At 41.6% G+C, this 23,742-nt stretch overlaps 1 protein-coding gene across 3 annotated transcripts in view; it reads left to right on the forward strand.

Annotated features, from left to right (window-relative positions):
* Positions 1–23,742, forward strand: part of GPC3 (glypican 3) — a 407,184-nt gene that overhangs the window by 254,410 nt on the left and 129,032 nt on the right. For all 3 annotated transcript variants that reach the window (XM_021684303.1, XM_044911673.1, XM_044911674.1), the window contains one exon: positions 16,224–16,357. In XM_021684303.1, the coding sequence (XP_021539978.1) occupies positions 16,224–16,357 (134 nt within the window). The remainder of the gene's footprint in view (positions 1–16,223; positions 16,358–23,742) is intronic.

A 23,742-nucleotide genomic window follows, 5' to 3' on the forward strand; every position in this document is an offset into this window, starting at 1 on the left:
TTTTCCATCCCTCTATAGAACTTCTTTTAACATTTCATACAAGGCAGATCTACTAGCCACAAATTCCCTTAATTTTTGTTTGTCTGAGAAAGTATTTTTCCTTCATATTTTTTAATTGAAGTGTAGATGACATACAATATTATAATAGTTTCAAGTGTACAACATAGTCATTCATTTATATACACTACAAAGTGATCACAATAAATCTAGCTACCATCTGTCACTATGCAAAATTGTTATGATATCCTTAACTGTATTCCCTATATAAAATCATTAACTATATTCCCTAATGCATTGTATCCCTGTGTCTTATTTATTTTATTACTAGAAGTGAGCACCTTTTAATTCCCATGCCTTATTTTGCTCATCTCTCCACTCCCCTCCCTTCTGACAATCACCAGTTTGTGTCAATGAATCTGTTTCTGTTTTGTTTTGTTTTGTTTTTCAGATTCCACATAGAAGTGAAATCATATGGTATTTGTCTTTGTTTGACTTATTTCACTAGGTTCATCCATGTTGTTGCAAATGGAAAGAGTTCATTCTTTTTATGACTGAGTAATATTCCATTATATATGAATGTTATATAATGGATGTATGAATATATATATATTGGATATATATTGAATATATATACTGGATATGAATATAATATCCAATATCCATATATATAATATCCAATATATATAATATATATATAATAGCACATCTTCTTTATCTGTTTAGCTGTTGGTGGCCACTTGAGCTGCTTCCATATCTTGGCTATTGTAAATAATGCTGCAGTGAACATAGAGATGTATATATTTCTTTGAATTGGTGTTTCGTTTTCTTCAGGTAAATATTCAGAAGTGGAATTGCTGGATCATATGGTAGTTCTCTATTTTGTTTTTTGAGGAACCTCTATACTGTTTTCCATAGCGGTTGCACCAGTTTGCATTCCCACCAACAGTGCACAAGGGTTCCCCTTTCTCCACATCCTCGCCAACACTTGTTATTTCTTGTCTTTTGATACTAGCCATTCTAACAGGTGTGAGGTGATATCTCATTGGGTTTTGATTTGCATTCCTCTCCTTCACTGTTTTTTTTAAAGATTTTAGTTATTTATTTGAGAGAGAGAGTACAAGCTGGGGAGAGAGGCAGAGGGAGAGGGAGAAGCAGACTCCCCACTGAGCAGGGAGCCCGATGTGGGGCTTGATCCCAGGACCCTGGGATCATGACCTGAGCCAAAGGCAGACGCTTGACCTACTGAGCCACCCAGGCACCTCCCGCTCCTTCACTTTTAAAGGTTAATTTTTCGGGATACAGAATTCTAGGTTGGTGACTTTTTTCTCTCAACACTTTAAATATTTACTCCACTCTGTATTGCTGGCATGGTTTCTAAAGAAAAGCTAGATGTAATTCTTATCTTTGTTCCTCTATAGGGAAGGTGTTTTTTTTTTTCTCCCCTGACTTCTTTCACAATTTTTTCTTTATCTTTGATTTTCTATAATTTGAAAGTGGCATGCCTAGGTGTGGTTTGGTTTCTTTTTGTTTGTTTGTTTTCTGTTCCTTTGTTTTTGTTTTTTTTTTTTAAGATTTTATTTATTTATTTGAGAGAGAGAGAGACAGAGAGACAGAGAAGGCAACAGAGATAGTGAGAGAGAGCATGAGTGGGGAGAAGAGGAAGAAGCAGGCTCCCCACCAAACAGGGAGCCCAACTGGGGCTTGATCCCAGAACTGTGGGATCATGACCTGAGCCGAAGGCAACCGCTTAACAGACTGAGCCACCCAGGCGCCCCTTCTGTTCCTTTGTTTTACATTTATCCTGCTTGGTGTTCTCTAAGCTTCTTGGATCTGTGGTTTGGTGTCTGACATTAATCTGGGGAAATTCTCAGTCGTTATTTTTTCAAATACTTCTATTCCTTTCTCTCTTTCTTCTCCTTCTGGTATTCCCATTATGCATATGTTACCTGTTTTGTGGTTGTCTTACAGTCCTTGGATATTCTATTCTGTTTTGTTCTGTCTTTGTTCTCTTTGCTTTTGGGGTTTTTTAAAAAAAGGTTTTATTTATTTTAGAGAGAGAGAGCATGCACACATATGTGCAAGAGTGGGAGGGGGAGGGAGGGGAAAAAACCTTGAACAGACTCCATGCTCTGTGTAGAGCCCAACATGGGGCTCGATCTCACAACCCTGAGATCATGACCTGAGCCGAAACCAAGAGTTGGGCTCTTGACTGACTGAGCCACCCAGGCACCCCTGCTTTTTGGTCTTTGAGGATTCTATTGCTATATTCTCTAGCTTAGAGATTCTTTCATCAGCTGTGTCCAGTCTACTAATAATCCTGTCAAAACCATTCTTCATTTCTGTTATTGTTTTTTCTCTTTAGCATTCTTTTTTATTCCTTCTTAGGATTTCCATGTCTTTGCTTACATTGCCAGTCTTTTCTTGCATGCTGTTTTCTTTATCCATTATTAATAAATCATAGTTGTTTTAAATTCCCAGTCTGATAATTCCAACATCCTTGCCATGTCTGGTTTTGATGTTTGCTCTGTCTTTTCAAATTGTGTTTTTTGCCTTTTGGCATGCCTTGTAATTTTTTTCTTGATAGCTGGACATGATGTACTTGTTAAAAAGAGTTGCCATAAATAGGCTTTTAGTAATGTGGTGGTAAGGTGTAGGGTGAGGAGAGGCATTCTACAATTCTATGATTAAGTCTCAATCTTTTAATGAGCCTATGCCTCTGGACGGTGAACTTCACAGGTGTTTCTGTTTTGTTTTTTTTTTTTTTAATCCCCCATTAGGTGGTGCAGGATGGCTAGAGTGGGCTAGAGTTGGGTATTTTCCTTCCCCAGGTGAGTTAGGCTCTGATAATACCCCAGCAGCTTAGGCTTTAGTTAACTAGTTTCTTCTTAGAGCAGGACTTGTTAAGAAGAACCGAGTGCCCTGGTGTATTTCAAAATGGTTCCTTTTCTCCTCTCCTTGCTGGAAGCCTGAGGGAATTTTTCTCTGATATTTACTATGGGAATCTGGTCAGGCTCCTGCAGGTAAATTTCATAATATTGTGGAGGCCTCCTTATGACTGGGTCTCCCTGAAGATTTTAGCTCTCAGAGTTTTCTGCACTAAGCTTCCAGCACTTTGTCAATTACAATTCCAGTTTTCCTACCCCAGCACTGAGTCCCAAGGTGGTTTCTGCTTCTGATTCTCTGCTCTGCTGAGCTCTGACTCCCTATATTTGCCTGTCTTATCTCTCCAGTCTTGGTGACAGGGGTTTATCCTCTGTCCCTCTGTCCCTCTGTCCTTCCTTCTCTTACGGATCCAAGAAGAGTCGATTTTTCAGTCTGTTTAGCTTCTTGTTAGGATGGAGTGGCAACTTCTAAGTTCCTTATATGTGAAACTGGAAACGCTGATAGTGCAAATTTTATCATTGGCTACAGTGTCAGTTGTTTTCCTTGAAGTAATAGACTCATTTTGTTCCTTTTAAAGAAAATGCCTTCCCAATACTCAAGTGTGAATAACATTAGTTTGTCTGTCAGTCTTTTGTATAAAAATAATGTTTCATGAAAAAAGTGCCTGCTTCATCTCAGCTCAGTCATGCATGGGCTTTTCCTCTAGACGATCATCATACTTCAGTATGTAGCAGAAGTACTTTATGCATACTTTTCATTTCATCACCCATAATGTTAAAAAAGACATGTCGTCAAGGGTCAAGATTTACTAAAATTATTTTGTACTGCTTCTTCAAGTTCCTTCTTAAATGAAACTGGATTTTTAATTTTTTTATTTTATTTTTTAAAAGATTTTATTTATTTATTTGAGCGATAGAGAGTGGGGGGGGTGGGGAGGAGCAGAGGGAGAGGGACAGGCAGACTCCACACCGAGTGCAACTCCGAGATCATGACCCGAGCTGAAACCAAGAGTCAGACTCCCAAATGACTGGACCACACAGGCACTCCTGAAACAGGATTTTTAAAAAAGTGGGAGTGCTTAGCAGTGAAAAATAAAATGATTACCATCAGTGTAAATGTCCTCATGTTTGCTTGAGGATAAACCATGAATTTCAACAATGTCATTCAACACTGGGACTGTTTCAGCACTACTCATGTTTCTCTCCCAAAGCTCTCACTTACAGATCTTCTTCAATGATTAGTTGGTACCGATACTGGATAAACATAAGCAAAACAGCAAATCCAGTTCATGTCTGTAGATTTGTCTATTTGAAAGGCAAAAACAATCCCACTGAGACGACAGTAAGCCCCCATCTTTATGTTTGCAGCTAAATCTTTAGTTTCTTTTATTGGAAGGCGGCATAATTCCCTCTACTGACTCTTTATCCAGTAGGCATTCAGCAATGTCAACTCTACAATGTTGTTGTTTTTTCAGCAATACCACCAATTCTTTTTTTCAAGTTTTTATTTAAGTTCCAGTTAGTTAACATACAGTGTAATATTAGTTTCAGGTGTACAATATAGCGATTCATCACTTCCATACAACACCCGGTGCTCATCCCGACAAGTGCCCTCCTTTATCCCCATCACCTATTTCACCCATCCCCCTACCCACCTCCCCTCTGGTGACCATCAGTTTGTTCTCTGTAGTTAAGAGTCATTTCTTGGTTTGTTTCTCTTTCTCTCTCTTTTCCCCTTTGTTCATTTGTTTTGTTTCTTAAATTCCAAGTATGAGTGAAATTGTATGGTATTTGTCGTTCTCTGACTTATTTCACTTAGCATTTTACTGTCTAGCTCTATGCATGTTGTTGCAAATGGCAAGATTTTGTTCTTTTTGATGCCTGGCTAATTTTTCATTGTGTATATATACCACATCATCTTTATCTATTCATCGGTCGATGGACACCTGGGCTGTTTCCATGATTTGGCTATTGTAGATAATGCTGCTATAAATATCAGGGTGCATGTATCCCTTGGAATTAGTATTTTTGTATTCTTTGGGTAAATACCTAGAAGGATCATGGGGTAGTTCTATTTTTAATTTTTTGAGGAACCTCCATACTGCTTTCCAGAGTGGCTACACCAGTTTGCATTCCCAGCAACAGTACACAAGGGTTCCCCTTTCTCCACATCCTCACCAACACCTGTTGTTTCTTTTGTTGTTGATTTTAGCCATTATGACATGTGTGAGGTGATATCGTGGTTTTGATTTGTATTTCCCTGATGATGAATGATGTTGAGCATCTTTTTGCGTGTCTGTTGGCCAGCTATATATCTTCTTTGGAAAAATATCTATTCATGTCGGGCGCCTGGGTGGCTCAGTCGTTAAGCGTCTGCCTTCGGCTCAGGTCATGATCCCAGAGTCCTGGGATCGAGTCCCACGTCGGGCTCCCTGCTCGGCGGGAAGCCTGCTTCTCCCTCTCCCACTCCCCCTGCTTGTGTTCCTGCTCTCGCTATCTCTCTCTCTGTCAAATAAATAAATAAAATCCTTAAAAAAAAATATCTATTCATGTCTTCTGCCCATTTTTAAATTGGATTATTTGGTTTTTGGGTGTTGAGCTTGATAAGTTCTTTATTTATTTTGGATACTAACCCTTTATCAGATATGTCATTTGCAATTATCTTCTCCCATTCCTTGATTGTTTCCTTCGCTGTGCAGAAGCTTTTTATTTTGATGTAGTTCCAATAGTTTATTTTTGCTTTTGTTCCCCTTGCCTCAGGAGACATATCTAGAAAGAAGTTTCTACCACCAATGTCAAAGAGGTTACTGTGTTCTCCTCTAGGATTTTTATGGTTTCAGGTCTCACATTTAGGTCTTTAATCCATTTTGAGTTTATTTTTGTGTATGGTGTAGGAAAGTGGTCCAGTTTCATTCTTTTGCATGTGGCTGTCCAGTTTTCCCAGCACCATTTGTTTAAGAGACTGCCTTCAACAATATCCCCATTGGGTATTCTTTCCAACTCTGCAATGTTCATTAATTTCTCCACTGTTGTGTGTGCTTCTTCATCTACTATAATACCATGCCCCACACGATGCTTTAATGGCTTTTCCATTTCTATTCTGAAAAAACCATAACAAACAGTTTTGACTTTTACATAGCTCATAACATCTACTTTTAAATATTTAATTCCTTTTTCTTTAAACTCTGAATAATTGATTTCAAGATGACACTATCTTGAAATCACACTATCTAGTGTGATTCACACTAGATAGTGAAATCACACTATCTAGTGTGACCTTAGGTCACACTATAGTGCTATTCTGAAATGTTCTGTTGCATCAGACATAGTAAGATAAATTATTAGTGTCTATACAGCCAAAGGAATGATAGCTTTTTGTCATATTCTTGTTTCTTAATTCTGGTTGCAATCTACTGTGTAGGTTCTACCTTTCTATGATTCAGAGAACTCTGATAGGTCAGTTTAACACCTTTTAGCATCTTTAGACCTAGACATTGCAACTAGGGATTGAGCAAGTGAGTCTTCTAATCTCCCTGTTTGAAGCCAAGCATCCATTTTTAAATATCAGAAAAATATGTTGTAAATAAATTTTATTAAAGTATATAATGACATATACGTTCTTCAATAATAAGTTTTAGTTAACTTTTAAACTTACATGATTTTTCAAAAAGTATTTCTAAATATTACAGATAAGACTACAGAGTGCATTTACTTCTTTTTTAAAAAGATTTATTTATTTATTTGAGAGAGAGAGAGCACAAGCAGGAGGGGTAGGGTAGGGAGAGAGTCTCAAGCAGACTCTGCGACGAGAGTGGACATCGGGGTGGGGCTCGATCTCATGACCCTGAGATCATGACCTGAGCGGAAACCAAGAGTCCGATGCTTAACCGACTGCACCACCCACACGCCCCAAAGTGCATTTACTTCTTATGTTTTCAGATAGACACAAAACTTTTAGATTTCAAAGTAACAATTTATTAAATGAGAATGAGATAACAAAGATTATAGTAGGCATCACCTAAGTAGCCAGGAATAGCACTAAATACTGAGAATAAATTAACCTCTGAAAAGTGCATGTATTTGTCCCCTAAACCAGCTATTTTAGAAACTTTTAGAATGCACAAACACATATTCCAGGGCAAAGATTTCATTACACATTATGTAGCCTCTGGAAAATCCCTTTATATATTTCTGAGGGAATAAGAGTGGAAAGGGCAAACAAAGTCTTAGTATTATTATGGAGATAGGTTTGACCTCTAGAACTTCCTGAGATGGTCTCAGAGAACTACAGTTAGAGGGGATGAATCCGGGGGGAGGTCAAAACTGGAGCTTGGGAGACCAATTAAGAGGATGTTGGGATAATCTATGTGGCATTGGCTTTCCAATCTGCGTGTGTATCAGAATCCCCTGGAGGGCTTATTAAACCAAATGGCTGGACCCTACTCCCCATCTTTCTGCTTCAGTAGGTCTAAGGCTGGGCCTTAAAATTTGCATTCGTACATAACAAGTTCCCAGGTGGTACTGATGCTGTTCATTTGGGGGGGCCACACTTTGAGAACCACCACGCTGGGGCCTTGCGGCTCATCTCAGAACTCACTCTAGACTTACTGTATGTGAATCTACATGAATAAGACTCCCGGATGATTTGTATACTTATTGAAGTTTGAGAAGCACTGTTCTAAGAGACAGTTAATAGTATCCTAGACCTGAGGGTGAAGAAAAGCGCACAGGGTTAAAAGTTATTTATAAGAACAGAAAAAGCCCCAAACTTAAATGGCTGGACATAGGGAAATAAGAGAGAGGGTGAAATCAGATATGCTTTGGTTTCAGCTGAGTAAATAGGTGATTATTCCTTTCCACTGGGATAGGGGACACAAGCAGAGGAGTGCATTTGGAGGAGTGGTATTTGAATTCAGTATTGAATGTTTTGGCTACATGAAGTTCTCTTTTAACCCCCACCATATTGGTCATATTGGCCATATGTGATTAAGCAATACTGCCCTGGGTTCCCAGTCCTGGGAAGGGATTGGTATTGCGTAAGAAGTGTGAGGCACACGTGCAGGATTCTATTTTTCAACTCAGAATCCACTTGTGGCAAATATAAATCAGTAAAATGCCAAGTCCCTTCCACAAAAGGGTATTGAAAACCTGTCTCCCGGAGCGCCTGTGTGGCTCAGTCGTTAAGCGTCTGCCTTCGGCTCAGGTCATGATCTCAGGGTCCTGGGATCGAGCCCCGCATCGGGCTCCCTGCTCCGCGGGAAGTCTGCTTCTCCCTCTCCCCCTCCCCCTGCTTGTGTTCCCTCTCTCTTTTTTTTTTTTTAAATCTTTTTTTTTTTTTTAAGATTTTATTTATTTGCGCGAGAGAGAATGAGAGACAGAGAGCATGAAAGGGAGGAGTGTCAGAGGGAGAAGCAGACTCCCTGCTGAGCAGGGAGCCCGATGTGGGACTCGATCCCGGGACTCCAGGATCATGACCCGAGCCGAAGGCAGTCGCTTAACCAACTGAGCCACCCAGGCGCCCTTGTGTTCCCTCTCATGCTGTGTCTCTCTCTGTCAAATAAATAAATAAAATCTTTAAAAAAAAAAAAAGAAAAAGAAACCTGTTTCCCAGCCCCATAGCATCCATTGTCATGCAGGTTAGAGACAGCGGGTAACCAGCAAAGATGATTTGTCACCGTCAGTAATTGGGGCCCTGAAGAACAGAAGGGGATATTCTAGGTATCCCAGAGCAAAGACAAGAGACTGTGATGGATGCGCAAGGAACACCGGCAGATTCACTGTGCTTCCCGTTCAGAGTTGGGACCCAATCTCATCAAACCCTTTTGCTGCCTTCCAAAAGTCCCCAGTTAAAGATCTCCTCCAAGTAGTACTTAGAGCTAGCAATGTACGTGACCAGCAGAGCCAGGATGCTGACACGCACGGCAGGCTGCAGAAGGTGAGCAGTCCCTACTTACAGAATGAATGAGTCGGATTTCTGTCTGGATGTGGCCGACTTTGCACGTTCACCCCCTAGTTTCTTTGCTCCTCACACAGCTGCTAGGCATGGCAGGCAGTGTTGTTATTTCCACTCTGCAGACGAGAAAGCTGAAGGAAATTAAAGGACTTGTGTAGAGTCACTGAAACAGGAAGAGAATGGGACTAGAACCCAGGTCTCCTGACTCCAAAGAGCACACATGCTCTTTTCACTATAGTATAATGCTGTAGTTCCACTGAACAGCATACTGATCTGCAGGACAAGTTCCCCTTTTTTGGATTCCAGTTTATTTAAAGAGATGACTTGAGGGACACCTGGGTGGCTCAGTCGGTTAAGCGTCTGCCTTCGGCTCAGGTCATGATCCCAGGGTCCTGGGATCGAGTCCCTCATCGGGCTCCTGCTCAGCGGGGAGCGTGCTTCTCCCTCTGTCTGCCACTCCCCCTGCTTGTGTTCTCTCTCTCTGACAAATAAATAAATAAATAAAATCTTTAAAGAAAAAATAAAGAGATGACTTGAATGGAAGGTTCACACAATGATGACACCTGATTTCCTAAAATAGCATGATTCATAATGCATTATAGTTTATTAGCAACTTTCATTTTAATGGTCAAGCAATTAATGATGAGTCACAGCCAAACGTCTGTGGCAGGAAAAAAAAAACACATTGTCACCAGGTCTGTTCATTATCCTCTGTGCCCTATATCCAGATCAATCAATAGTTAATTAATAATGATGTGCTTCCTGAAGTACAAGGTTATAAATTAATTTAATGCTCATATGCATATTTTTTGTAGGAAAAATGAGTGGAAAATGCCTGCCATGCCCATCTCATTGTAAGAAAATATATGTAATGATTACAAGCATATAATAAGAATGGTTTGCCCAGGCAAATGTTTGTTCATTTCTGTTAATCAGTATTCATTTGAGCTACTTTCATGCAGTTCGTGGAAGCAGTGCAATCAGTTGAGTAGTGTGGCAGATTTAAATCAGTAATAAAAGCCCTGGGGAAATTAACAAGACAAAACATTAACCACAGACTAAACATTAACATATATTAGCATTTTTATTATACCTGTAGAATTGTTAAATGAGCATGGTTACCACTATTAAAAAGTTTATGTTGTAGATCACATAATTTCGATGTATGTTTTGTTTTAAAACTTTTAAGATTTAATTAAATGAAACTGAACAACAGTGTAATAGACAATTCAACAGAATGAACTGAAGTTCATTATTTTATTTCCGCTGGAAACCTACAGGATTCCCATCCCACCCTATCCCCAAGCCCCCAAGGTATCCTAAAATAAATGCCACAGGTAATACTCCTCCAGAGCGGACCACGGGATCAGAGTTGGTATTTAAATTGCATAACCATAGGGGAAGTTTCATGTTTAATTCTTCAGGGTTCTGATGAATCCACTGATGACCCCAAACTAAATTTACACCAATTATTTAGCAACCGTTCTCAGAAAAGCACTCTTTGGGGCCACGGTAATCAACTGGATTCTAGCAGAAAAGTTATTCCGTAATTAAATAAAACTGCAGAGATCCTCTAGAGCCCCTCAAGTCTTGGCGACCTCGGGAACAGCTCTTGAGAGGGAAGGAGATGTGCTGATCACCGAGTACCATTCTGTGAGACCTCCGTCTTCTTCCTCAAAGGCTGTCGAGTTTCCCAGGCAGTAGGGGGTGTCTGTGGCTCTTCTACGGGCTCACTAATGGGAACTTCTCTCTTTCTGTTTCTGTTTCTCCCTCCCCTTCCTCCTCTTGTTATGGGCCATGTAAGTTAAAACACACACACACACACACACACACACACACACACACACACACCTCTTACTTATTTCTTGAGAAGGAAAACATTGGTGTGCCTGGTTGGCTCAGTCAGTAGAACCTGCAACTCTTGATCTTAGGGTTGTGAATTCAAGCCCCACATTGGGCATAGAGTTTACTTCCTGAAAAAAAGAAAAAATGTAAAGCCTTTCCTTCATCTGTTTTTATTTTTTTAATCTGTTTTTTTAAAACCAAGCACAAAAACAGATCTGTAGGGCTAGTTAAGAGTGGGAGAGAGTCAGAGATACTCTTTAATGTATTTGCATCTCTTCCCCAATTTTCTCATCTTTTAGGCTGTTGGAGCTAAAGGCTTAAACCTGTTGTATTTTTTGTAGCCCTAGGATCAACCAGGAATCTCCAGTTGGGGGAAACTATAAAGAATATAGTCGGGCCAGACATCAGACTAGACCTGGGTTAAATCGTAGGAATTACAGATTTTGTAGCCAATTCAAGAATCTGGCTTCAGCAGTCAGTCAAGGTCCAGGGACAGCCTGCAGCAAGCCACCTCGCCCACAGACCCGGACATCCAGTGCTTTAGGATGATTACTAATTCACTCTTACCTGGCAGGCCAAAGAGTTTAAATCACCCCACTAGAAACACTGCCTGAAACTTCGGTTAAAACTGGATGTCCGTTTTTGGCTTATCTTTAATAACTAGCCCTCCTTTAAAGTATGTTTTTAAATCCTTCGTAATAATTACTCTCCTCCAGTTATGGACGGGATGTCCACAGGACTACAAAGCTGGGCCACACTCAATACTGGGAAGCCCAGAGCCTGTTGTCTTGATTTCTGTCAAGAAATCAATGCCATAGGGGGAAAAATCAAAACCAAAAACTCAGGGCACCTGGCAGGCTCAGGTCGTGGAGCGGGTGACTCTTGATCTCAGGGTTGTAAGTTAGAGCCCCACGTTGTGTGTAGAGATTATTTAAAAATAAAATCTTTAAAAAATAAACTTAGGTTTTGGAGTTAAGCGGATGTGGGTTCAAGTCCTAGCTCTGCCCTCTACTACCATTATGACTTTGCTTCAGTTCCTTAGCCATTGTGAGCCTCAGGTTCCTTATCTCTAAAATGGGGTCAACAATACCAGGTCCGTATGCCTCAGAGGGTTGTAGAACTCATCATCAAGAACGGAGAATGGATGGAGAAGTTATTAGTAAGGCACGAGGCTGGAATCAGCTATTATGTTACAAATGCGAGGTATTGGTATTATTGAGAAACTTACAACATAGACTTTCTCTGCTCAGTCACTCAGAGGGAGAGATCAAGTCTGAGTTTTTTGGTCACCTGAGAGTTTCCAGAACCAACAGCAAATGGGGCCTGAGAATCAGTATAGTTATATTTTAACCAATGGGGTATCTGCATTTCTTGACATGTCAGTTATGGGGTGCCTGTGTGAACTGCCTCAAACCCAATGCTTTGCATGGTTTCAAAATCTTTGGTAACATATTCTACTTGAAAAGTCATTTTCGGGTGCCTGGGTGGCTCAGATGGTTAAGCGTCTGCCTTTAGCTCAGGTCATGATCCCAGCCAGGGTCCTGGGATCAAGTCCCGCATCGGGCTCCCTGCTCCTTGGGAGCCTGCTTCTCCCTCTGCCTCTCTCTCTCTGTGTCTCTCATGAATAAATAAATAAAATCTTTAAAAAAAAAAAAAAGAAAAGTCATTTTCAGGGGCACCTGGGTGGCTCAGTCGGTTGAGTATTGGCTCTTTATTTTAGCTCAGGTCATGATCTCAGGGTTGTAGGATCAAGCCCAGAGTGGGGCTCTATGCTCAGTGGGGAGTCTGCTTGTCCCTTTCCCTCTGCTCCTCTCCCCGCTCTTTCTCTCACTCTCAAATAAATAAAATCTTTTTTTTAAAAAAGTCATTTTCACCTTTTTTTTTTCAGAGGAGTTCAGAATCAAATATGGCACTTCACATATCATATCTTCCTTTTTTGCATGAGACCCGAGTGACAGGTGGAGTGAAACTGTGGGACCAGGTCAAAAGGAAGGCTTGTTATGGGTGGCAGGTAGAAATGGGGTTGTAGGCCAGGTCTCTTGAGGCCCAGTCTACTGGGCTTTTCACCATACATGGCTGCCCTCGTGGTAGTCTCCTCATGCATGTACAAAGCCAGTGCTCGGGACCCTGCTTAGAAAAGAATGGTCCTAGGGTTGCTAGGATGACCTTCTGACCTTGGGTATGGTCAGAAGCCCTGCCTTCTTTTTTTTTTTTTTTTTTAAGATTTATTTATTTATTTGAGAGAGAGAAAGCACACCGTAGGGAAGGGCAGAGGGAGAGGAGAGAAAATCCCAAGCAGACTCCACCACTGAGAACAGAGCCTGATGTGGGGCTCGATCCCATGACCCTGAGATCGTGACCTTAGCCAAAACCAAGAGTCAGGTGCCCAACCGACTGCACCCACCCCCCAGGCACCCCGAGGCCCTGCCTCCTTAGGTTTCAAGTCTTGTAACACCTCAGAGCACCATTGCTTTCCCTGCCATAGGTTCTGGCACATGAATAAATGCACCATTAGGAATCACAGTTTGTGGGAAATGAAAGGGTTTTCTATTCCAGGCCTACTGATAGAGACACTCGCCTGTCTAATAAATCCACTCACGCTAACTAAATTTCAAGATAGCGGCACCCTTGACCAGGTACATTAGTTAGTGGGAGGAAAGTGGATTGCACTTGTTGTTTAAGAGCCCCAAACTCTTGGGCAGTACTCGGAGTTCTAAAATGCCACTCGAGAGGCTGGTGCTTCTTCAGCAAGTGCGGCTCTAGAGTGAGACCCAGGCCTCCAGGCGTCGCCTGATGTTGCCCGAGTGTCATGCTGAAAGGACCTCTTTAATGTGAATACTGCGTTTCTTTGTAAATTATGTTTTCTTTTTGTGGCCACCTCTCAAAATGAGCTCATAATCTTCACCTGCAGCTCAGACAGTGTGGAGGTAAAAGATGTGGAGAGAAGAGCCCCAAGGGGGGAGGGCCTACATTTGACAAATGCTTTGTATATGAGATGAATTTGCTTCATGGTAGATTTGTGGAAGAAAATACAGCCCATCTGATAAGATGTGGCAGATTTCAGATGGGGGTGGGTTGGGGGCATGGGCAGGACACCATTGTTTGCCCCTTACCCCACACGGAGACTTGGGGAGTCTGCCCGATAATGCCACATTGGGTGGCTTGGGAAGAAAAGTCACACTGGCTACATTCTCATTTGTTCTTAACCTTCCTACTTTTGCCTCAGCTGCACCCCCTTTCCAATAAGGTGGGGGGTTAGAAACTTTAAAGTCTTGCTGTGGCCCAATTGGTATTCACGGATACAAAGGGCAGACTTTCAATGGGGAGGCAGGTTTCACAGCTGTGGTTTGTGAGTAGACAAGCTACTATGAAAGATGTGTGAACGATTTTGATTTTGGTGCTGGCTTTGGAACAGGTGTCGGTCAAGAGAATGTGTCTCGTGCTCCTGAATGTGCCAAGAATACTTTGATCCTGGTGAAATAGATTCTCACACTGATGTATGTTCACGGAGTAATAAATAGAGATTTATGGAGTGGAGATCAAGGTTTGGGTCCACGAATGTTCCCCGGCTGTGTGACAAAGTAAACATGTATATGTCTATGAACATAATTTTAGGATGCACGGTCTGCCCTCAGTTACTTGTATCTGCCTTGTAAACTTTGGAAGTGATTGGAACCAAACTCCCCAGTCCAGCCAGGCAGCCCCCTCGCCTAAAGCACCGTCAATTCGGGTAAACTCAGAGAATACAGATTCTTCATTTGAAGTTAATATCTGCCTAAGTCAAATAGCATTTCATAAACACATCTGCAAAATTCAATATCCTACATTCCACAGGCAAGCGGAATATTTCAAAATGTCTGCACCTCTCATTTCCTTCCCGTTAAGATCTACTACTGAGAATAGCTGGTCTGAATATCAGACTATAGGCGCTGTCTTTCATCAGTGGATATGATGCCACTACTGACTTAAGATTCTTTTTTTTCTAATTCAAGAATTGATTTATATATGGAAAACTTTCCAAAGCTATACAAGCCAAATGCCATTTTTGCTTTTAGAAAGACATAGATAGCTTCGTAAATGTTTTGGGGGCCATCTTGAGAAATCCAGAAATGGATGACCACACGCAGCCCATGGCCTGTCAGTAAAATGGTGTGCCAGGCCTGATATTAGGAGTTTCCTTCCATGCATTTTAATTAATTTGCCTTTACTGAGTGCCTAACAGCATGCAAAATTCAGTCTGAATTCCGTGGAGGTACAGAAGTACCAAAGATATAACCTCTGTCTTCACCAGGTATTTCTAATATTTTTCCTAAAGTATACAATCTATATATTCACCTTGGCTATGTTGGCTATGTTTTTGAGGACTGGGAGTTCCTTTAAAAAAAAAAAAGAGAGAGAGAGAGAGAGAGAGAGTATAAGCAACTGGAAACTAAGCATCATCTTCTAGGGAGGTGATATTGTGTAAGCTTTGAAGTCAGACAATGAATCCACTGCATATTTGCCACAAGCAAGTAACTTAACCTCCCCAAACCTCAGTTTCTTCACCTCTAAAATGGGAGTGATGCCATTTAGCTTAGTGTCTGGCATAAGGGAGACGTGTTAATACATACTTCTTTATATAGAAGTTCATTTTAGGCTTTTGTCTGAAAATGCAAAAATAGAAACCTACAAATAATTGAACCACGTCATTTAGAATTGAGATAAGAAAGCTGATGCCATCTTTTAATCATTGCCACATGAGTGTCAGAGAACTAAGCTTTCGAGGGAGGCATCCAACAAGTACTTTTGAATGAACAAGTGAACGGACAGAGAAACGAAGGAAGGAACGGAAGAGGAAGGAAGGGCGGAGGGAGGGAAAGAGCGAGGGAGGAGAGGAGATAGGCTTTCTTGAGCACCTGTGTCCTTTAGTACTCTCGGCCCTGGCCTTATTCAATGATAATGTGATTCAGAGCTGACCACACTGGCGATTGATTCGTTGGCTTGCCTTCTTCCTTCCCTTGGGCATTTTTACAAAAGCCAGATGAGCAACTACATTGGCATTTTTCAGAATGCTCTACCCTGGGTCTTCTGACAGAACTCTCTGCATGGAAGGCTGCTCTATTAACAGGCTACTCTCCGCATCTCTCACACCCCCTCACCTCCCACACGGGTTCTTTCTAAACTTTGTAATTCCCATTTGCGAACTTCTTCATTCGTATAAATACCAAGGGCCATTGACAGGTATCAATAGCCTAAGTCTTGTGTAGAGAGTCCTCTCAAATGTGCAGTTCACTATAGAGGAAAAGCATTTTTCATCTTAGGAAACCTTTGAATAGGCTGTGCTCAGAGTCCCCCCCGCCCCCCCGCCCCCCACCAGTCTTCAGCCTTCTTTTTCACAGATGGCTCTTTGCCTTAGAAGCCTATCACCTTTTTCGACTCCAGTAATAGCTTCGTTCTGCTCTTTAAAAAGAAATTGGGGGAAGACATTGAAGTGCATTTCAGAATTTGTTTCTACTGTCATATCTGTGAAAGTATCATATAATTATATTGCATTTCTTTTTCAGATTGGCAAGTTATGCGCCCAGTCTCAACAACGCCAATATAGATCTGCTTATTATCCTGAAGATCTGTTTATTGACAAGAAGGTATTAAAAGTTGCTCATGTAGAACATGAAGAAACCTTATCCAGCCGAAGGAGGTGAGAGGGTTTTTTTTCTCTATTTCAGCGTACAATTAGCAATTGTGTTGTAAGGTCAAAAATCTTTGGAGTGAAGCTTCTTAAACACGCACTATTTTGTTCTTTTGAGTAGAGTTTGATTAAATTCTACCATTTGTCAATGCTAAAGAAGAAAGGTATCGTATCATATCTAAGCCATATTTAAATGTAAAGTTACCCTATGTAGATATCCAGCAGAGCAAAACAAGGTGGAATGGACTTCTCTATTCAAGATATTTATTGATTAAACAAAACGTTTTCTGCTTGTGATCTGGTCTCACAGTTTTATGGCTTCGCTTGTGGCTTTCCCATTATTAACAGTCCAGGTCAAGTTCACCAGAGAGAAACTGGCAAGACACACTCATGTGTGTACACGTACTGCACATTCTATACACTCTTCTAAGTATATAAAAGGAAGGATTCAGTTTCTGTTTCTTAAGACAGCAGTCAGGGGACTAAATTGAAGTTTGTGTCTGATTCTCTTCATTCCTCCTCCCCTCATCCAGATGACCTCTTCCCTTGTTCTAGCTTCATGGTTACAAATAAGGGGTAGACATTGGATGGGAATCCCAACACAAATCTAGGAGAGGTGCCTTCCCAAAAGGACTGCACATGTCCCCAAGCCTGCCACTGGCTCAAGAATAGCCAGACATGAGCTCTGCTTCCTGATGACTTTGAGGGAATTGGGAGAGACTGGCCTACAGATGGAAAATTAAGAGATGAAATCAGCAACATCTCAGATGTAGGCTAAATTATGCCATTCATATCCACTTACTTTTCAAGTGATAACTCTGAGTCATATATGATCCAGTTTGGAGTGAGAGAAGGCGGTAAGGGTGCTTGAGAGATAATCCTCCAAAGAAGCATTTCAGGAAGTCCCATTTTCTTCTCTTTTGTTGACTTCCCACCGAATGGATTTCTAGTTTCCCTGTAGCAACTGTTTTAGAGTGTGACTCAAGGACCCAGGAAGTCCCAGAGACCCTTTTCAGGGAGTCTGTGAGATGCTCCTTTTGCTAACTACGTATCCATGTGAACCTGGGTTTTGTTTATATACTTCAACCAAAACAACACATTGCAACAGATTGAATGCAGAAGCCAATGGGAGAATTCAGCTGTCTCCTATTAAGCCAGGCTAAAGATATTTTCTAAAAAGGCAAAACCAATATCACTTTCTCACTATTTTTTTTCATAAAAATAGTATTTATGTTAACACGTAATGGCTCATTGTTAGTTTAAAATTAATAAATAAATATTTTTTCCCTGAGTTTTAATTTCTAAAACTGAAAGTATCAAAAGATATATATCGTACAAACAAATCTCTTTGGGGCCCCACTCATTTTTAAGAGTATAAAGGAGTTATATTAGTTATCCACTGCTACATAACAAATTACCCCAAAACATAGTGATTTAGAACAACCAACATTATCTCACAGTTTCTGTCAGGAATTTGAGAACAGCTTAGCTGGGTGGTTGTCAGTCTCTAAAGAAATTTCGGTCAGTTTCTGGGGCTGTAGTCATACGAAGTGTAGATCTAAAGTGGCTCACTTAGCAAGTTAGTGCTGGTTGTTGAAAGGAGGCCTCGGTCCCTCACCACATGGACCTCGTGAGTGTCCCCACAGCATGGCTGCTGGCTTCCCCAGTAAAACGCGATCCATGGAAGAGAGCAAGGAGCAAGCTGTGATGTCTTTTCTGACCTAGTCTGGGAAGTGACACTGTCAATTCTGACATCAATTTTTTGGAAGTGAGTTCCCACTTCTAGTCCACACTCAAGGGGAGGGAAATTAAATTCCACTTCTTGAAGGAAGGAGTATCAAAGAATTTGTGGACATATTTACAAACTGCCACAGGGGTCCTGGCACCAAATATTTGAGACCCATTTCCCTATAGTATAGGGGATCTTTGGGAAGTTTTTGTCATTCTGGGAAGACAAAATTTGGTCATTTTTCCAGACCTTCTTTAACCCCTGACTTTGCTTTGTCTGTTGTTTTCCATTGCTTTCACACTTTGCCCAAACCACCTGAGAAATTAACCTGTCATTGATCTTTAACTAAGGGAAACCCCTTGCATATTGGACTGAAGTGAATGATTTATATTTATATTGTATTATTATAATATATAATATATCACATATTAATGTTATATTAATAATGAGTCGATATATTATATGATTAATTACTAATATATTAATATCAGTTTAAAATTATATATAAATATAAATTATATATTTATAATTATATTATTTATAAATAACATACAAAAATAAAATACAATGTAAATGTGTTGTATTATATTATACTACATAATTATTAGTTTAAAATTAATAAGAGGGGCACCTGGCTGGCTCAGTCAGTGGAGCATGCAACTCTCGATCCCAGGGTTGTGAGCTTGAGCCCCACACTGGGTGTAGAAATTACTTAAAAATAAAATCTTAAACAATTTTGTTAAAATAAAATTAAATTAATAAATGGAATTTTAAATTATAAATGACATTTATATGTTATAAATGTAATATAATGTAATATATTTATATAATATTGTACAATAATATGTATTTTCATATATATTGCTTTAGTCAGCTCGGCAGACATTTAGGAAATACCTATTATGTGCCAGAATGTGTGCTGAGCATCAAAAATCAAGACACAATCTCAGCTCTCCAAAGCAGCCTAACGTGGAAATAGACTTAAATGCAAATAATTCCAACACGGTTTTATAAGTGCAAAAGAGCATCCAGAGTCTATCCCTAGAGGCGGCCTACAGGAAAAGTGAGAGCCTCTGCCCAGGATGTTAGAGCGGGCCTTCACGGAGGAGGTGGTATATGAATTGGTCACAGAATCACAGGTAGAGTTTGTTCAGATGAAACACACCAGCCCAGTCCCATTTTGAGACGACCCATTTATAAGTAAGTAGGAGGCCCTACTTTATCCAGGCCCTGCTGCCATGGCCTCTGTCTGGGGCTCTTGTGGGACCCATGCCTTATTGCCTTCCCCGGGGAGGGCTCTGTGATGTCGATTCCCCCAGGGAAAAAAGAAATTGATGAACGGGTTCTTGGCTGGGCACCCGGATTTGGCACTTGGTCTAGATGAGTTTCTGAACTTGTTGCTAAGCCCAAAAGGAAAGAAAAGGTAGTAAGAAAAACTACGTAGCCTGTTGGCTTGAGTAAGTGGTGGTCTTTGGGTGTTGGGAACACGAGCCCGCCCCATGATGCTTCCCATCTCTTGCAAACTGGAGCGTTAGAGTCCGAGTCCGGAGCCTTTCCTCCTGAATTCCCTTGCAGAATCAGAAAGCAAAACAACAGGAGAGTGTCTGATTTCATTTAACTCCCTCCAATAGGCATTGTAAACCCTCTTAGGGAGAGGGGAGACTCGGGGATTAAGATGATCTCTTGCTCCATGCCCCGGCCCCTCCAGTCTGATATTATTAGCAGGACTTGCTTTGGCAGAGTGTCAGTACCTCTATAAATTTCTCGGTATGTCCTGCACAGCACTTCACACTGTCCAGAAAAATACATGTGCCTCCAGCACCCCTCACACCCATGCCCAAGCTCCATCCTCCGTGGGTAAAAATATGATAATTGGAAAGGAACCCTATTGTAGCTTTCCGTCTGTGGAGGTTGGGAGCAAGCTGTCTGAATCTGATTATGAGTTGAAAAGCCCTTTGCCTTATTAAAATAACAACACACAAAGAAATGCAGTATTCCTTTGGTAGCATTCAGAAGTCATCTGTTTGTTTTGTCTGCCCCCAACTGGGTAGTTTGCAACACACAACTAATCTTAGAAATAGCTTAGTCCAATTTAAAGGCGATTTAATACTCAACTGGTGGCCTGCATATGGGATTCAGTGTTCCGTTAAGGTAGAAATATTGAAAATATCTGTCATTGGATTTAAAACAGGGCAAGACAAGATGCACAAGTAAGCAACCCGAATAGAAGCAATGTGATTTCCGTAGCCCTTGCCAGCCCTAATATCTTCAGCCCTTCTCAGGAGCAGCCTCTCCCTCCTTTGGCCTCCTGAATGTCTCCTTCACCGCTTCCCACATGATGCTGTCTACCTTGTCATTTGCGTACCCGCCCCCTCAAAGTTTGGTGGACTGCGTGAGCACTCTCTGTCCTTTCTCTAAGCCCCGCATTTCAGTCGAATAGTCCATCGTGGCCCAACTGCTAACGTGTGACAAAGTGGCACAGTCCCTCCGCCTGCATCTCTGTAACCCCACCCTTCCCCTTCCTGCGCTGTCCCTCCTCCCCTCCCCCTCTGACTTGGTCTAAAGGGGCGATGGATTAGGCGACGCTAGTAAATGACCTAGAAAGAAAAGAACAAAAGCCGATCTCAGCTCCCTGGTCCCAAATCAATGCTCACTCCCTCTCCCTCTCAGACTGCTGGTCTGGTTGGGCTAGGCAGCTTTGTAAGCTCAGTGGTGCCTTCCACCCTCCGAACAAAACAACAAGGTATGTCCTGAGTGAATCAACGAGTATGAGTCTGGTACAAGTCATTCTGCCCTAAATAGAACGCTACTTCTTTCACCATTTGTCAACACCATCTATACGCTAAGCATTGTGTACGGATTAGGCTCTGATGAATAGGAGGCGCTCCTAGCCTAGTTAGGGGGAAGACACACAAATAAATAATTTTCAAACACCGGCGGCAAGTGTCATCGCAGAGCTGTGTCCAAAAGGGTGCTGGTACCACGGCTGGAGAAGGCAGCGGCTCCCTTGCAGAAGTCAAGAAAGGCTTCTTGGAGAAGGTGACTCTGGAGCCGGGCCTTGGCGGGAGATGAGAAACTCAACAGTTGGAGGAGGGAAGAGAGGGTGTTCCAGGCAAAGGGAACTGCACGAGAAAAAAGTACGGGCTAATCTTTGGAATGGCAGAAAATGAGAGTTTCAGGTCAGACAGTGAACGTTTCTCTGCCGCAGAATTAAACCTGATCCGGCGTCATTCCCTTTATAATTATTTTAGTTTGTTCGCCTTTCTGGGTTTTCCATTATTATTTTTTTTTTTTTAAATAATGAGCTCCTATTACTTTATATTAAGAAAGAAAGAACCTGAATGATAAAGGAGAAAAGTTCAGGATCTGCAGTTGGGGATGAAAGGCTGTTTTTACTTGTAGTGCTTTCCAATTAGTACTGCTTTGATGCCTGCCCAAGCAAATCGCTGCAAGAAAGCCAAGGGACTCCCCTCCCCCACGACCCGAGAAGGGGACGCCCCTCTTGAGGACGGTGGGAGCCCTCCAGGGGAGATCACGTGCACCCAGCCGCAATATTTCAAAATGGCTCGTGCATGCAAAGGGGCCCTGTCCTTTAGTTCCACATTTAACACATTGAATAGAAAGCTCTATGAGGAGACTTTTTTTTTTCCCCCGGAGCACACTGCTGTAAGCAAGTGTTGAGTTTGACCTAAGTGAGAGCCCTAGGCTCTACTATTTATATGTCAAGTGGTATGTTTGGCATGCGCGTGTTAGAATAAAGTGGAATTGGAATCAAAGAACATTCCCTTCAATCAAATTGTTTTTCCCATCCCGGGCAACTAATTGTCCAAACGGTCTATCTTTTTTTTCTTTTTTTTTTTTTCTCCCCTAGAGACAATTCCGTTGAGCAGACTGCCTTAGTTCATGGGTGGAGATTCTTTTGTTGCCTGTCTTGGGCTACTAGCACAAAGAAGAGAAATCTGGACTGAGTCCTACATGGGTAATTAATATGTCACCTAATTTCGTTTCAGGTATCTTTCTTTAAAGAGAGAAATGGAAATATTCACCTTGCCTCCTTTTAAGATTATAAGCAGAGGGATAGGAGGCTTTATTTAAGGAAAGATAAAAGCAAAAGACCCTCCATTCCCAGGCCAGAAGGAGTTGAGGAGTGAGCGACCAAGAAGAGGGGAAATGAGAGCGGCCCAGTAAACTCGGTAGGAGGTAAACTGCGCCTGTCACACTCCACGGCTGTCAGGGCTGTGGTGTCAGAGGACATTAGCACCTGTTGTCGCTCTCTTTTGAAAAGCTCATTAACTCTCCAGCAGTTTTGAAAGGCTTTCTTCTAGCCTGCAAAATAATGCGTCTGGATTTGTTTTCAAAAACCCAACTTTCTCTTGGGAGACCGAGGTCTAGTTTCCCTCCCACCGTCTGTGGAAGGTTTTGCGTGAAGGAATGGTCGGCCCCGTAGCACCAGTTTGCCGAGAGCCCTGCTCTCTCTTCTCCTGAACGTGGGGACTGCCTCACCCCCAGAGGCCCCGAGAGTTCTTTGAGAACCTGTATTCGCTTCGTTATTCTCGGGTGCTTTTCTCATCAAACACACTGTGGATTCTAACGCGAATAATGTACTCGGGGAACCAAAAAGAACTCCGTGAACTTGCCTATCAAGAAGGATAGGTTTTGGGCGCCTGGGTGGCTCGGATGGTTAAGCGTCTGCCTTCGGCTCAGGTCATGATCCCAGGGTCCTGGGATCGAGTCCCGCATCGGGCTCCCTGCTCCTTGGGAGCCTGCTTCTCTCTCTCTCTCTCTGTCTCTCATAAATAAAAAAAAAAAAACCAAAAAAAAAAAAAAAAAAAGAAGGATAGGTTTTAGAGGACTAAACATAAAAGCCTACTGGAGAGCCAAGTCGAGAAGGAAATTTATCCAAATATTCACAGTGATTATCTCTGGTTGGTAGGACTATGAATAGGGTTCTTTTTTTCCCCGTCTACCTTTCTGTATTTTCTAAATTCTCCATAGTGAGCATATATTTCTTTTGCAAGGAGAAAGAAAACCAACAGACCTTATTTTAAAGGATAAAGGAGGAAATAGATTTTAATCATTGTTTGCAGCTCTTGGAAATTTCTTTTCTCACTCCTCGCCCATGGTTTTAGTTCACGTCGAGCCACATCTGGCCCCCTTGACTATCTCCTTCCATTGCTCCAAGGGACAGCCCTCCTCCTAGTAGACAAGCCTCTCTTCCTCTGAGACGTATCTCACCCATTCTCTACCATTTTGGGGGGTTATATCTCAATAAAGCTGGTATAACATACCATTCATCTATATAAAGTATATAATTCAGGTGTTTTTAGTATAGTCACAGAGTTGCACAATCATCACCACCATCAATTTTAGAACATTTTCATCACCTCAAGAAGAAGTCCCATGTCCTTTAGCTATCATTCCTCAGGCCTCCTCTCTGCCCGCTCCCCCCTCCCCCCAGCCCTAAGCAACCACTAATCTACTTTCTGTCTCTATAGATTTGCCTATCCTGGACATTTCACATAAATGGAATCATATAATATGTGGTCTTCCATGATTGGCTTCTTTCACTTAGCATAATGTTTTCAGGGTTCACCCATGTTGCAACGTGTGCGAATATTCTATTCCTATTTAAGGCCAAATAATATTCCGTTGTATGGACTGTGTA

The sequence above is a fragment of the Neomonachus schauinslandi genome, chromosome X (genome assembly GCF_002201575.2).
Source record: "Neomonachus schauinslandi chromosome X, ASM220157v2, whole genome shotgun sequence".
Lineage (NCBI taxonomy): Eukaryota > Metazoa > Chordata > Mammalia > Carnivora > Phocidae > Neomonachus > Neomonachus schauinslandi.